At 42.1% G+C, this 15,159-nt stretch overlaps 1 protein-coding gene across 1 annotated transcript; it reads left to right on the top strand.

Moving 5' to 3' along the window:
* Positions 1 to 27: 27 nt before the first annotated feature.
* arrdc3b (arrestin domain containing 3b) lies at positions 28 to 9,505 on the top strand. Its single transcript, XM_008423181.2, has 8 exons — positions 28 to 535; positions 4,291 to 4,372; positions 4,743 to 4,890; positions 4,982 to 5,084; positions 5,207 to 5,463; positions 6,860 to 7,013; positions 7,088 to 7,242; positions 8,653 to 9,505. The coding sequence occupies exons 1-8, from the start codon at positions 256 to 258 to the stop codon at positions 8,728 to 8,730; spliced, it is 1,257 nt and encodes a 418-aa protein (XP_008421403.1). The 5' UTR covers positions 28 to 255; the 3' UTR covers positions 8,731 to 9,505.
* The last annotated feature ends 5,654 nt before the right edge of the window (positions 9,506 to 15,159 follow it).

Here is a 15,159-nt window from a genome sequence, read left to right as displayed (position 1 = left end):
AGAGAGAGAGAGAGAGAGAGAGAGAGAGAGAGAGAGCACCCGGAGGAGGAGAGCTGCAGGAGGAGGAGAGCTGAAGCGGACCATCAGCTGCCAGATGAGCCATCCCTGACAGCTGCAGACCCGGCTCTATGCTGGGCACCCGCAGCCCCAGGCTGCTCCCGCTCCCAACTTCACCTCAATAGACTTTTTAATACACATTTTCCTACATTTTTTTAAATTTTTTTCTTTACTTGGTTTTTTAAAAGCATTTCCATCATGGTGCTGGGCAAAGTTAAGGCCCTGGTGGTCTACTTCGACTGCCTGAACGAGAACAACCTGCCCGTGTTCTCCGGGGGAGACCTGGTCTCCGGGCGGGTGGTGGTGGAGGTGACCGGGGATGTGCGGGTGAAAAGGCTGGACATCACCGCGCGGGGGCTCGCCAAAGTCCGGTGGACGGAGTCGAGAAACGCCGGGGCCAACACCGCTTACACCCAGAACTACACGGAGGAGGTGGACTATCTGCATCACTGCGACACCCTGATCGGAGAGGAGAGAGGTAAGAGCGGTGATGATGATGATGATGATGATGATCACCGAAAACTTCTGACATAGAAAACTTTAGGAATGCAGAGGGCGCAGTCCATCAGTCAGTGGTACTGATGCAACAGCTGATGCCCGAACTGCAGCTCCTCTACTCGGTGTGTTCATAAACCGTTTCCCCGCCGGCAGCAGCGGGAAGGATGGAGGCTTTTAGGTTGATTTCTGTCCAATTTCAACCTTCTGATAGCGACGTGTTTTTTTTTTCCTTCCTTGTGGAGAGTTGCAGAAAACTGAAAAGTTGCAAACGCTTCGAATATACAATAAAAACGATCAGAAACACACAGTGATCGTTACGATTTTGAGTTTTAAACCAACTTTTCCTAAACGACACATGCGGAAAGGCGATTTTCACTGCTGACATCAATGATAAGGACAGATCTGGCTACTCCCTTTGTTAGAAGCGGTTCAAACCTGTTCAGAAACTGCCAGAGACAGGGGGAGGGGAGGGGAGAACCAGGCTGACTCTCAGTCTGAGTGTGTGTGTGTATGTGTGTGTGTGTGGAGGGAATTATGCTTCAGCTGCTGTCTGTAAGCCTGCCTCCACTTTTCACAGTCTTGTTGTTCTGTTGCCTAGGTGATAAATAAAATAAGATGCAAAATAGACCGTTGGATGAAACCTTTATGGAAATACAAGCTGCACTTGTACACATGTACAGAGATGTGTTGACCTCTGACCCTGCAGCTTGACTGGACTCAGGCAGTGGAACATGTGAATGACCCTGGAGCATCCAAGACCCCAGGCCCAATACAGCATCTAAAGAGATGTTACTCTATCTCAACATCTGGAAACGTATCCGTTATCAGTATTGATGGGGATAATTTAATATCTCGATTAGCAAATTACAAAAATAATACGAATATCTTATTTCATCCCCAACAGTTTTTCAAACTTCAAATAAATTTGATGCAAACCCCACAAAAAGTTTCAATTCTGGCATTTGTTAACGAACACAAACAGGAACAAGGTGTTTCTACTCTTTTACAAGTTTGAACAAAGAGATGATCAAACTCCATATGAAAAATCACTCGGTTGTTGAAAATAACCACCAGGTTATTCTGTATTTATTTTTATAATGCACAATGGTAATACAGTAGGATGAATTTAAAGGTTTTTTTTTATTATTGTGTCTCGACACTTTTAGCTTATCTAAAGTAATTTATTCATTCAAATTGATCGCAAAACATAAGCATACTTTATATAATTAAAATAACTCTCCTAAAACATTTAAAACATTTTTAAAATGATCTGATAAAAAAAAAAGTAAGGTTATGTTCTCCAGTGTCTGCTGTTATTTTAAAAGATGTTCAGATGAACACAAAGGAAAAACTCAGGAAAACAGGCCGGAAACAAACAACTTTATTTCCTGAAATAAAGCAGACATTAACAACGGTTTATGTTAACGGGGTGTTCGCGTGAGAACAGCAGGTCCACCTGAAGTTCGTCTTTAGAGTAACAACACCCTTCCTCTCCTGCCTCACTCCTTCCTCCCCCTTCTCAGGCCACACACTGCACGGGCTCCACTCGTGTGGGCGGGTAGCTCGCGGCCAACTAGCCAATCAGCGCTCGTCCATTTTAATTAGTCTCGTGTGCTTGACCAATAGGAGGCCGAGTTGCGATGCGCTCGTCGGAGTTTCCAGCTAGAGTAAGCTGCTCAGTCTGGTTCATACCGGTCTACTCCTGCTTGAGCTGCGCTGCCAGTGACTGGGTCCGCGCGCACGCCCGCACGCGCAGTAAACTCTCTCTCGCTCACACACACACACGCACACACACACACACACACACACACACACACACACACACACACACACACACACACACATACATACATACATACATACATACATACACACACACACACACACACACACACACACACACACACACACGGAGGAAGTGTCTCGCGTCGCCCTCGCGCGCACATTGCAGAGATGCAGGATGAGGTGGCAGGAAGCGAGTAGCGGCGGGGTGGACTGAGAACTCTTACACAAACTGAACTGATAGATGACACCAGAAATGAGGAAGTGAGGAAGGTCACGATGACGTTTCTCCCTCTGAAGCTTTTCCTTTGACTGCTGTTCGCTTCGCTACACGTGTTGATAGCTTAGTTAGCACTCCGAGGTGCTGAAATACAGCTATAGGTTGTTCAATAGGCACAAAGATAGTATAAAAAAAAACCTCAAATACATTTATAAGTATAATACATAGTAATGTATAAATACAAATATGATGTTTTTTTATACAAAAAACAAGATTTTTGTAGTAATAATTATTTTAGTAGTAATAATTATATAATATACAAGATTGTGATATGAATATACTGGTCAGTTATTAGAATAGAAATATTGTGCTCACTATTGTGCAATTGAGTTAGATTATTTGAAAAATGTCCAAATGTGCATGTGTCTGAACTTTCAAAAACACAGCAGACTATACAGTACAGTATCTCAGATGTGCAATAACAGAAATGTCATTAAAAATTCTTAAAAAATAAAAATAAAACCCAATGCAAATCATTTTACCAGCAAGGATGTAAACACAGTGGTGGGAACAGTTGAACAAGTAGCAAGTTTTAAAATATTACAGTAGTGCTACTCATTCCACAGGTTTTGAAATGGTCAAAATTAATATTATCAAAATCAAAGGTTAAATTTTTAATAAAAGCAATATAAATACCACAACAGAGCTTGAATTTATTACTGGTTCTCAAATTTTCTGGCCTTCAAAAGCAGTGAAATAGACTCTGGACTCCAACTATCAGCTGAGTTTACATACAATCTTGGTAAAACAACCACATAAACATTTCTGAACTCATTCTTGTGAGACACTGCCTTTCACTAGAGCAGTGCAAAAAAAGTCAGAATAGAAAAAAAGATTTAACATGGACAAAACAAAACATTTATGAGAGCAAAAGACTGGATGAAAATTTTCCTAAAGGAATTAATTATTGAACCAACTTTTGGTTCATTTGGATTTGTTCTACAAAGATTTGTGAATTGTGTAAACCATAATGCTGTTTGGGATGTCAATCATTTTTGACTGGTTTAGAACTTTACTGGTTTAGTTAAGGATCACCATTAGTCTCTAATACAGAGACTATTCCTCATAGGTTCCACACCACAAGGTCATAATGTGTGGTGAATATAGTCATGCTTTTACAAACATTACAAAAAAAAAAAATTTTATAATATACCTTAAGACATAAACAAAATCAAAACAAAAAATTCAAATGAATCGCCTCAACTATTTTAACATTTTACAGACATTACAAAAGGACAACATAAAATACCAATAGCATTCCTGTTGGGGGCCTGTCCGGGAATGCTAGGGGTATTGAATCTTATCTAATCCATTTTTTGCATAAAACCAAATCTGCTTTTCCAGTCATTATTATAAAATAGAATTCAAAACTATCCATTGAAATGTTATTCCCCCTTGATCATTTTTCTGATTGACTTCCAAGAATAAAATGAAAGATGTTTTGACAATAAAAAGACCAAAGGAACTATCCTACTGCAACCCCACCCCCCCTAAAATCAGAAGGTGTGAGGCATTTATGCTAAACATAATAGTTATTAAATATTGACTAAAAGTGAGGAAAAACATTCTAAAAGTTGATGTATTGTTACATGTTACCATGGTCTGTGTGTCCTGGGCCAGAAACTGATGCTCATGAATTACAGCGAGATTCAAACACTTGTTCTGTGTTCCAGATGAAGACGCTCTGGAGGAGGGCATGACTGTCCTGCACGCCGGCCTGCATGAGTTCGCCTTCAGCTTCAACCTGCCTCAGATGTGAGTGTCCTCAGAGTTCATTCAGCGCGCCGCTCCACCTGCAAGAACTGACCCTTTTAAAATCAGCTACTTGCATATGGAGACTGTATAATCTGATGCAAAGGTGTCCTTTCATGTTGATCATCTGAGGTCCTACTTGGAGCCTCTGAAGGGGCCCCACACCTCCGCCTGGAGCCCTAAACTAAACTAACTAACCAACCATGTATGAAGCAATTAAAACTAACTCTGTCTCAAGCAGCTTCAGCTTTTCAGAAAATATGCAGGGTCAGGAAAGTCATTAAAGCTTTGGCCTGAAGGAAAGGAATGGTTGGGTTTGACTGGACCACCCACATTTCTGGGCCTCACTCCACCTCTCTCCTCTCTCCTGCAGGGCTCTGGCCACTTCGTTTGAAGGGAAGCACGGCAGTGTGAGGTACTGGGTGAAAGCCGAACTGCACCGGCCCTGGCTGCTGCCTGTCAAAGTCAAGAAGGAGTTCATTGTGTTCGAACACATCGACATCAACACGCCCCTCCTGCTGGTAGGAGCTGCTGCTTTATTCATCGGCCTCTTTAATAGTATCGCCTGCGGCTAAATTAGATGGATTTGTGTGTATGTGTGTGTGTGAACAGGCCCCCCAGGCCGGGACGAAGGAGAAGACTCTGTGTTGCTGGTTCTGCGCGTCGGGTCCAATCTCCCTCAGTGCCAAAATAGAGCGGAAGGGCTACACACCAGGTGAGCCACGCCTCTTCTTTATGTTCATCCTCCTCTTCCTCTCAGTATTCCCCTCTAAAGTTTCACCTGTGTCCCTTCCTCTCTCAGTCTGACAGACTGATCTCTTCTCCCCTCTCTCTCAGGCGAGTCCATCCAGATCTTTGCTGAGGTGGAAAACTGCTCGTCCCGTGTCGTGGTGCCCAAAGCGGCGCTGTACCAGACGCAGACCTTCTTCGCCAAGGGCAAGGGCAGGCAGATCCAGCAGTTGGTGTCCAACCTGCGGGGAGAACCTCTGCAGCAAGGGAAGAGCCAAAGCTGGGAGGGCAAGCTGCTCAAGATCCCCCCGGTGTCGCCCTCCATACTGGACTGTCCCATCATCAGAGTGGAGTACGTCCTCATGGTGAGTACAGAGTGACTGTCGGAGAGTCAAGCTAACTGCTTCCCCTCCTGCTATCCACCAGTGTCTGGTGACAAACATTCAGCATTAGGAAAATAAAGATGTGAACGAAGTTGCATGTTGAGACGTACATGAGGTGTGAAGTACTCAGGCCAACCGGTAACGTTCATTAACCGAGGGATTAAATAAGCTTATGCTTCTTACTGCTCCTTTTACAGACACATTAGGTAATCATGCATATTTATAAAATGAAACCACATTCTCACAATAAAGTTTTCAATTCAAATTCTAAAATTAAATTACAGAATTAAATGTGAACAAAACTTTCATTAAAAACACTAAAAACTAAATTCGTTACCATTTTCAATAAACACATCAAAATAACAGCTTGATTATCCCTACTTGTAGTTTTTAAGTTTTTTCAAATATGCGTTATAAGTCACTGGCGCAGGAAGCTAGGAGCAGCAGCTCCCCCTGTGGTGAATTAGAGAGATAACGACTTAATGAAAACTTCAAAAGTATCAAATTGCAAAAACATCAACTGTCCTAGTCGGTGGTGATGTTGATCAAAATATTATTTGCTGTTATTTGGTTATAGACCACAAAAGATAATGTTAGCATTACAGCACAGCTCACTACCACAGGAACTTCGAAGTGTAGATTAAAAGTAAACTGAAATCTTTCAGCCCTGCCCCCAGTGGTACCCAAAAGGTAGATAAGCAATGGTAGCCTAGGACTTTATTATATCTGAGAATGTAATGATAGTTAAAAACAATAAGAAAGTTTGTCTACGAAAAACTGAGACAAAATACAACAACAGCTGATAAACGAGTGTTCATCCATGCTGTGTGTTTTATTAGCTTGTCTGTCGTCTCCTGTCTGAATGAGGAATAAAAACAAACAGTGATTGTCAGTAATTCATAAACTAGACAAACTTAGTAAAACATTAAAAGCACATAGCAGTAGAAGCCTGATTGCCTTCACTAATCTTCAAGCTGACGACTCTCTGATAGCATGAACTCATAAAACATTGCTGAGGGCTACTGAAGCGTTAATCCCCAGCATGACCGCTCCTTTGTTTTTACTTCTCTGGCTTCTTGAACTTCGGCTCGGTTGTAATATTTTGGGTAAGGTGATATAAGGGCGCAGTTCAGAGCTCCATTGTTTGATGTTTTTCTGGAGAAAAGGTGAATAACAAGGTTAAGATGTTTGAGGCAGCAGGGGGTTAGAAGCCCAGGGTGTTTATGTTTCTAACATAGACCTATTGCTGTGATTGTGAAGCTGCCTCTTGTTATACTATGTGTGTGTGTGTGTACGTGTGTGTGTTTGTGCAGCTGAAATTCACCAACACAAAGATACAAGTGGCTCCTGCTAACTTGAAAGCATGTCTTCCCTCCAGGTGTACGTGGACATTCCCGGCGGGTTGAACCTGTCGCTCTCGCTGCCTCTGGTCATCGGCACCATACCGCTCCATGCCTGCGCCACCCGCACCTCCAGCATCAGCAGCAACTGCAGCTCAGTCAGCTGGATGGGCCTGCCACAGAGACCCGAGGGTACGCACGGGGTTTAACACCCTACAGCTCTTTTGGGGACAGAACGATATCTTACACCTTCTTGTTTTCTGCAGCTCCACCAAGCTACAGCGATCTGGCAATATCAGAGGCGCACAGGCGAAACTGTCTGCAGGGCTGTGATAGGTCTGATGGGGAGGGAGAGAACCAAGGATCTGTGCTGACATACATCACAGAGTTCAGATATCTCCCCCCGCCACTCTACTCTGAGGTAAACACACACACACACACACACACGCACGCACGCACGCACGCACACACGCACGCACGCACGCACACAACACACTCAACACAGCATGTCAGTGGTTTAGTGCTGACAAGATAGTAAATGTAGGAAATGCAGAAAACGTATTTAAAACACACAAAACAGGCATAATATTACTATTCAGAAAGATGCAAAAAAAGTTTATAATAAAAAGTAAGTTACAAACTGTTGCAATAAATGTACACAAAATGCCCACACTGAAGCATTGTATCTACAATTTTTCACTGCAAAAATTGTAGACATGTACAAAGTTTCTGTTCTGGACCTAAGAACAGAAACATTTACGAGGCCACAAGATAAACCAGACAAATCAGAAAGATTCGAAAAACACTTCAATAAAAAATGTGGTGTGCAAAAACTTTGGTGCAGAAACATTGTAACAGTGTGTTGATGAAGTGCAGCAAACCCTTTTTCTGCAACATTGTGCCAAATATTACTAAGAAGGTAAAGAAGCTTTAAAACTTCACAAAGCCTTTGAATAAAAGTTGATAAAATCCAATAAAAAACTAAAGTAGCATAACCTAAACAATTGAAATGCAATGAATGCAAATCGCTGAAAAATTTAGTATAAATAAAATGTGTCCAAAATATTAAATAAATTCAGAAAGAAATGTATTAATTAAAACTTATTAAAATTAGAGCTGCACCAAGCAAGAGTTTTGTGGACATTTTCTCGTCTCTGTTTTTTCTAAACCTTTCATTGTAGATGATGTTCAGAATGTTTTTTCAAGCCTTCCTGCTGTGAGCACTCATTCATTTTTTATATTAGGAGCAGAGGTGACGTCACATCATACCTGTGAAACATTGTTTTACTGTTTTAATACAAAGACAAAACGACTACAAAATTTTTGAACTGTTAAAGATTAACCCAGTTGGAGCAGCTAGCATCACAAAAACAGCCGACTTTACTTACCTTAGCTATACCTTTGTGTAGCTACAGTGGGTCAGGGACCACAGTCGTCCTCACTGAAACTAAATCTGTGAATTCTTGAAACCCCCTCTAAAACTAAATAGTTCAAACTCCAAATACATCCTAATATTCATTATTATGCACAGCAGAAACCATCTTATCATTAGCACAGTTGCTAACATCTACAGTCTTCCTCACTATTGTACAGCCAGTCAGCGTCAAGTGACTGCAAAAAATAGGCAGGGGCCACACAGAGCTGGTTGACTTTACTTCATTGTGTGTTGTGTTATCTATGAAAGCTAGATGTGAAGTTATTAGTACTTTATGTTTCTCACACTAAGTGAAATGAAAAGAAAAGTAGCTGAACCCTTACCTACTGAGTAGCAACAGGCTCTGACAGGGGAGTCAGAGAATTCAGTGTCATTCTTCCTCCCTCCTGTCCTCAGGTGGACCCCTACCCCGACACCATGGAGGTCTGTGGCACTGCAGACGTCCGGAGACCCGACATGTGTCCGTCCCGCTGAGGGGGTCCTACCCAGTTTACCCATGTTCAGCCAGAAGTCCCACATGACTTCTCACCAGGATGTCACTGTAGATGTGGCCGGACCCATGCTGACCTGATGTCAGCCGGCCGACGGAGTCCACGGTGACTCATGGATGAGACGGACCAGGGTTACGTTGGACAAACCATTTCCCGTCCTCAAGACGAGGACAAAACCAATGTCCTCTGACAGCGGCGTGAAAAACTGTCCCCCCCTCCCACCACCGCTCAGAAGACGTCTCCTCCCGCCTCACAGAGAGGTTTGCACATGCCGTTCCAACCGGTTCCCTCTCGGAATGCCGCGGGTCGACATGCCTCAGTAGACGGAACGTCCACAGTGCTCTAATTGGCACATAGCGACGAGAGCTGTCTCCACAGACAGCTGAGCTCAGCGCTCAGGCCCGAAGGTGGAAGTCCGGTGAAATTCCCTGAGATTCTCCAACTCAAACCAGAAACAAGACGATGACGACAGAAACGTGTCACATCAGCGACCAACTCAAGGGCTTCAAGCTCAAGTTGAGTGTGAATGCGTATGTGTGTGTGTGTGTGTGTGTGTGTGTGTGTGTGTGAAGGCTACAGGGTGTGTGTTGACTTAAATGTTAGGACAAAGCACAACTCGGACCAACCCAGACAGTGTACCACAAGTTGCCTGTTGGTTTCTGCTCTGAGATGAAGCCTGTGTAGCTGCCGATTCTTCCACGACCCTGACGGATGTTAGAACGCAAAAAAAAGAAAGAAAAATGACAGATCAATGTTTACAGAGAATTATATCAGATTAAGAATGTTCAAACACATTTTCTTCCACCTAAAAGTTCAGATTACCAAGTGCAATATATTTTTTTATATTTGAGGGTTTTTTTGCACTAGTTTTTCATGTACTCTGTTGCTGTTTATTCCATTTCTGTGCATTATATATTATTGTTTTGATCTCATTGCTTTCACGATCAACTTTGGATCAAATAAAAGGTTTATTTTCTAAAATAATCCAATGACTCAATCGTTTGTTGCTATGGCTACAGGATATACACCTTGCCACGTTTTTCCACAACCTGAACCTAAAACCTCTACGTTGGGATTTTATGTGACAAACCAGCATTTAGCATTTGTGAGGAGACAGGAATGTAATATATTGTTTTAAGAGTTTTTGTTTTTTCAAATAAAAATTTGAGGAAAATCCAACAATTCAGCTGAAAGATGAAGCTCCGCCCCAATCTTAAACAGTTTCCAGCTGTGACCGGTTTTTGTTCTGGATTGCCCTGAATGCATCACCTCTCCAGGCAGAGCTGCATGACATGAGAGAAATAACCAGAATACTGTTAGTTATCATGTGATGACACTGTCAGTTGTGAGGAACACAAACGTTCCTCACATTTCCTTTTATTCTCTATCAAGCAAAAATACACCTAATTGTGCTAACTGCAAATCATCTAAAATATACCTAATATTTACATCTAAGCAATTATTTTCAAGTATCAAACGAAAGATGGTGCTGCTGGTAGAGCAGCACCATCTCTAGGTAAAGGCTTTTAAAGGCACAGTACTGATCCTGTCAGCAGCTTACATCACTGACTGCTCCAATCTACTACAGATTTCTTCTGGAAGTCCATCCCACCGGGAAATTAGAGCATTTCCTGTTTTCAGCCAAAGAGTAAAATGAGTTATGAAGAAATGTTTTTGGCCACGGATTTCAGTGATGTCAGTTACAGTTCACACTGTCTGATCCAGATGAAACCTCTCTACCTCACACTGATTTCACTTCTGTTTTTGCTTGGAGTGCTTATTAGAATCCATAACAAGGAGCTTCACAAGCTGTCCCTTTACTAATGATCCATGTTTGATCAACTGATCAGACTCAGTTGATCAGTGGATGTCACTTTGTCCAGCCTCGTTCAGTTCAGTTCAGTTCAGTTCAGTTCAGTTCAGTTCAGTTCAGTTCAGTTCAGTTCAGTTCAGTTCAGTTCAGTTCAGTTCTGTAGCTCCTGTTCACCACACATCAACAAGTCATTTCAGTCCAATCATACAAACATTCCAGTTTATTTTTTTTTGAAAAAGGCATCAAGTTCAGTTCATTATTCAAATTTACTAAAAACGTTTGAGTCTCAGTAAACCCAGCAGACTGCCTGGAGTCATCGACTGGCAGCATTCACTCCAGCGACAGCAGACATGGTGATGTTTACAGCAATTCCTCATACTTAGCACGTAGTGACAGTGGAGAGGAAAACCCCCTTTAACAGCAAGAAACATCCAGCAGAACCAGAACCGGGCTCAGTACAAATGGCAAAAAATGAAACAGAAGATTTGATGTGGAAGTGCTTTCTATGTAAGACCAAACAACAAGCTAATACCAGGAGAAGGAGGAAGCTTAGTTTTGTTGCCAGTTGAAGTCCAAGAAGACGCCATCAGCAAATCAGACGCCAGACCAGAGAGAGAGAAAAACAACAGAAAAGAAAAAGTTAGCAGTTGTGTCATAAGGAAAAGTTCATCCTGGAGCAGCTTACGCCTACAGTAGACATAACTCAGGATAACCAAACACTTAGAATGAGGCAGGAGAGGGAATCTTTAAAATCTGAGCCCAGATATGAGGAAAGCACCGATCCACTTTTTTCACTTCCGATACCGATACAGATATCTGAGGTTTGGTATCGGCCGATATTGATCTGATGCAGAGAAACAGCTGGGTTGACTTAAAGCGCCTTTTTTTAAACACTGACATAAATGTGCTGAATTATAAATGTATTTAATAACTCTGCAGCAGAACAGCTCACTGAAATACACCAGGAGCTTCACAAGCTTTCAAACATGGAAAAACAACTCTCATTTGTTCAGTCAGTGTTAGGAGTAGAACAGCCAATGTGAAATAAATGATAAACTGAAACTGAAACAAACTGCAACAAACCTTCTGTCAAACGGGTCAGACGGTCAGTAAGGAATTCTAAATATAATGTAGAATAAATACTAAAGCATGTCACTTAGAGCACAAAGCATATAATTAAACTGACTGAGATAGACTGATACAGATATTATCTGAAATGTGATCTTCTTTTTCCTCTTTACTTCTTCCACCCAAATAATCCCAGTACGGTTTGCTTAGTCTCTCTGTTAAGTCTGACACCAATTTCAGATTCCATTTTGGGCGAAAGACAAACTTTAGTCGCTGTAACCTGAAACGCATGAATCTGCTATGTAGAGGAAATCCTTTTTAGGGCTTCCTATGGAAAATAAATTGATTTCAATATACATTCCTGCATCACAAAAGCTGAGACTTTGCCAGCTGAGCTGTGAAGCTCCGCCGCCAGCAGGCTGGGCCTAAAGCAGTTTGAACCGGATCCTTCAGCAACATCTCACTGGAAATGATCGGCACACAGATATTTGTTTCACGTGGAATAGTTTGGTTTCTGGTGCGCGGTATGACTCTTTCCTTTAGAACTTTATTCTGGATTATTCTGGATGTTTGTAAGTGTGCCTTGCAATGGAAGCAGGTCGTTCTACACAGACAGAACACCTGCTGACCCAGCAGGTTTACCCATGATCAGAGAGAAGGAGCGGCGGAGCGTCAGGGATCAGGACGAGCCGTTCACAGCCCTGCAGGAAAACTCATCCTGCCTGAATCCCATCGCTCTGTTTTAATTTGACTCATACGAACACATTTAAGCTCACATTCCAACACACACACACACACACACGTACACACACACACACACACACACACACACACACACACACACACACACACACACACACATGCACACACAAAAGATGAGAGGTCACATGAAAAATGTTTTGGCTCCATTATACAGGCTGCTTCTGTACGGCTGATAAACAGAAACTGGTTTGAACTGGCTGGTGAAGCAGGGAGAGGCAGCAGAGAGAACAGAAGAGTGTGGCATTGTTGTAGCAGCGAGGGCAGAAACGGTCCCAACAAGACACACACGCACGTGCACACACACACCCCCCCCACACACACACACGCATGCACACACCAAAACACACACCCCCCCCCACACACACGCATGCACACACGCACACACACACCCCCCCACACACACACGCATGCACACACGCACACACACGCACACACACACGCACACACACACCTGGAAGACAAGGAAACACTGGCACTGAAAATAGAAACGTACAAAATGTTATTCATGTCAAAGGTTCCTGCATAGACGTAAGAAAAAACCTACTGATGCATGAATAACATAATGAATGCACTGAAATCAAACCTTTGTAACATAATGGCCTAAGTCAATTTCTGCAACAACAACAAAAATTAATATCTATTTATTCTCAAAAGATAATTTAGGGGGGGTGGGGGGGGTCAATTTTGTCCAAAAATGACTTGGGCCATTATTCTAGGACGGTTCTGATAGTTGTGGTTCATTCCACAAACTTCAGTATATTTCATTTGGAATTGTTGAAGTAATAAAGTCAAATTTATGTTTAAAGCACATATGATTACATTTAAAAATTCAAGTATAAAGTGAGAAACCCGAGGAAAGAAATGACACGATCACAGTGAACAGAACTCGTTCTGATTCAAAAGGCGAGACATAAAATGAGTTTCCTTAAAATGAATCCTTACACTGACTGACAGACTATTCATTTACTTTAGGAAAATTTAATCAGACAATTTAATAGGGACATAAAATTATGTTTCAGACTAATCTTAGTCAATAAAATAAAAGATAAGCCTTTTTTTTTTTAAATAGAAGGAAGGTATTGATCAGGAATCGGACAGGGCCAAGAATAGACACTTGGAGGTCTCCACAACAAAGTGAGGTTTTTGAGGAAAGATGCTTTTGAAGACTAACAACTTCCTCCACAACACAGAACATTCAAAGCATTTGGACACGACTAATCCAGAACCTTAGGGTTCAGGGAATCAGACCAGGAACCTGCAGCCACAGAGCCAACTGTGAAGTCAAAGGGAGATGAGAGCCGACTTTCAAATGTGTTTTACAAACAACAATCTGAATAGTGTGGAGTGCCTTTATATTCAGTCTGTAACTTCCCGTGTCTCTTTGCACATCTACAGATGGCAATTTGTTTTCAGGTGGATTTCTGTCTGGACTTTGACTGGGCCATTCTAAAAATGAACATGCTTTGAAATCTATAAATCTATTGTCTGTATTTTACAAGCCATACTGATTAGATTTTTATTTGTGACACATTTGGAAAACCATGAAATATTTGAGGTCCACTTGGCAGTAATGTGCTTCTTTTGTTTGTCTGTTGTAGAAAATTCTCAACTCCCTAAATTAAATAAACTACGACTGAAAACAAGGTTTGCATGGAATAACGTTTCTTCCTTTCTTCTCGTCGCTGACCTTCAGGAGTTCCTCAGTCTGTGAGATAAGAACGGAGCTCACTAGTCTGATGTTTAGGAAAACACAGACAACCAGGCCGGGACAAGCAGACCAGACCAACACTTTGGGAACAGGTCTGCGTCTTTTTGCAACACAAGAAAAGCCAAACAGTAACCAAAATCTTGCTTTTTATAAGTTAAATGTTCTATAAAGGAGAGATACACAGAAAAATATAGACTATCACAGCTGGAAACAGACACAGGAAACACAAACACACTGGAGTAAAAGTGAAAATCAAAAGCAAGTGCAGTAATATGCAGAGAATAACTTGAAATAGGTTTAAATTAAGAGAGTTGAAACTTTAACTTTCTACATTTTTAGAATATTTTTACCTGAATCTGCAGTTTGGGTATTTTTTGTTTGTTTTGTTGGAAATAAAATACACTGTGAAATATTATATTTGCACAAATCTATTTTCCATCCAGTGCAGCTCAAACAGGAAGTCACACAAAGCAGAAACTGGGCCATCTTTAGGAGAGCTCAACCCCAAACGCATCGGGTTGAACGTTTTTAAAAAAATGCTAATTACATTAACATGTTTATGTGTTTGGTCAACAAGCAGATTCATGCATGTACACATGCACACACTGTCGGGTGCTGGGCAGGAATGTGGGCTGCAGGCCAACCACAGCCTGTCCTTGACGGCTTCTAAACAAAGCCCGGCTCGGCGTGCCGAGGAGCTCGGCCCGTTCCCTTCACGCGAACACTCAGTCCGGTTTATGGTTTATGTCTGCATGTGAATCAATCAGACATGACATCTGTCCATCTGACTGCATCCCCCTCTATGTGCAGAAAAGACAGAATGATAGTATTTTGGTGTGCTTCTCATCAGCAGGCGCTCTGTTGTTACTGCACACACTTCTGCAGGCATGCAGGCAGTAAACTGAGACAGCAGGTCGACTGAGAGGTCAATACCAACCAGAGATCGCTCATCTGTAAATACAGTCAGTCCAGCTCAGAATGCCTCCTGCATGTAATAGTCTGAGTCTGAAAGGTTTCTTTCAGATGAGACAAGGACGGCGCCAACCACCGGGAAGAGAAGT

The sequence above is a fragment of the Poecilia reticulata genome, linkage group LG12, assembly GCF_000633615.1.
Source record: "Poecilia reticulata strain Guanapo linkage group LG12, Guppy_female_1.0+MT, whole genome shotgun sequence".
In the NCBI taxonomy this organism is placed as follows: domain Eukaryota; kingdom Metazoa; phylum Chordata; class Actinopteri; order Cyprinodontiformes; family Poeciliidae; genus Poecilia; species Poecilia reticulata.
The sequence above is the reverse complement of the archived record's forward strand: the minus strand, read 5'-3'. Positions and strand labels throughout refer to the sequence as shown.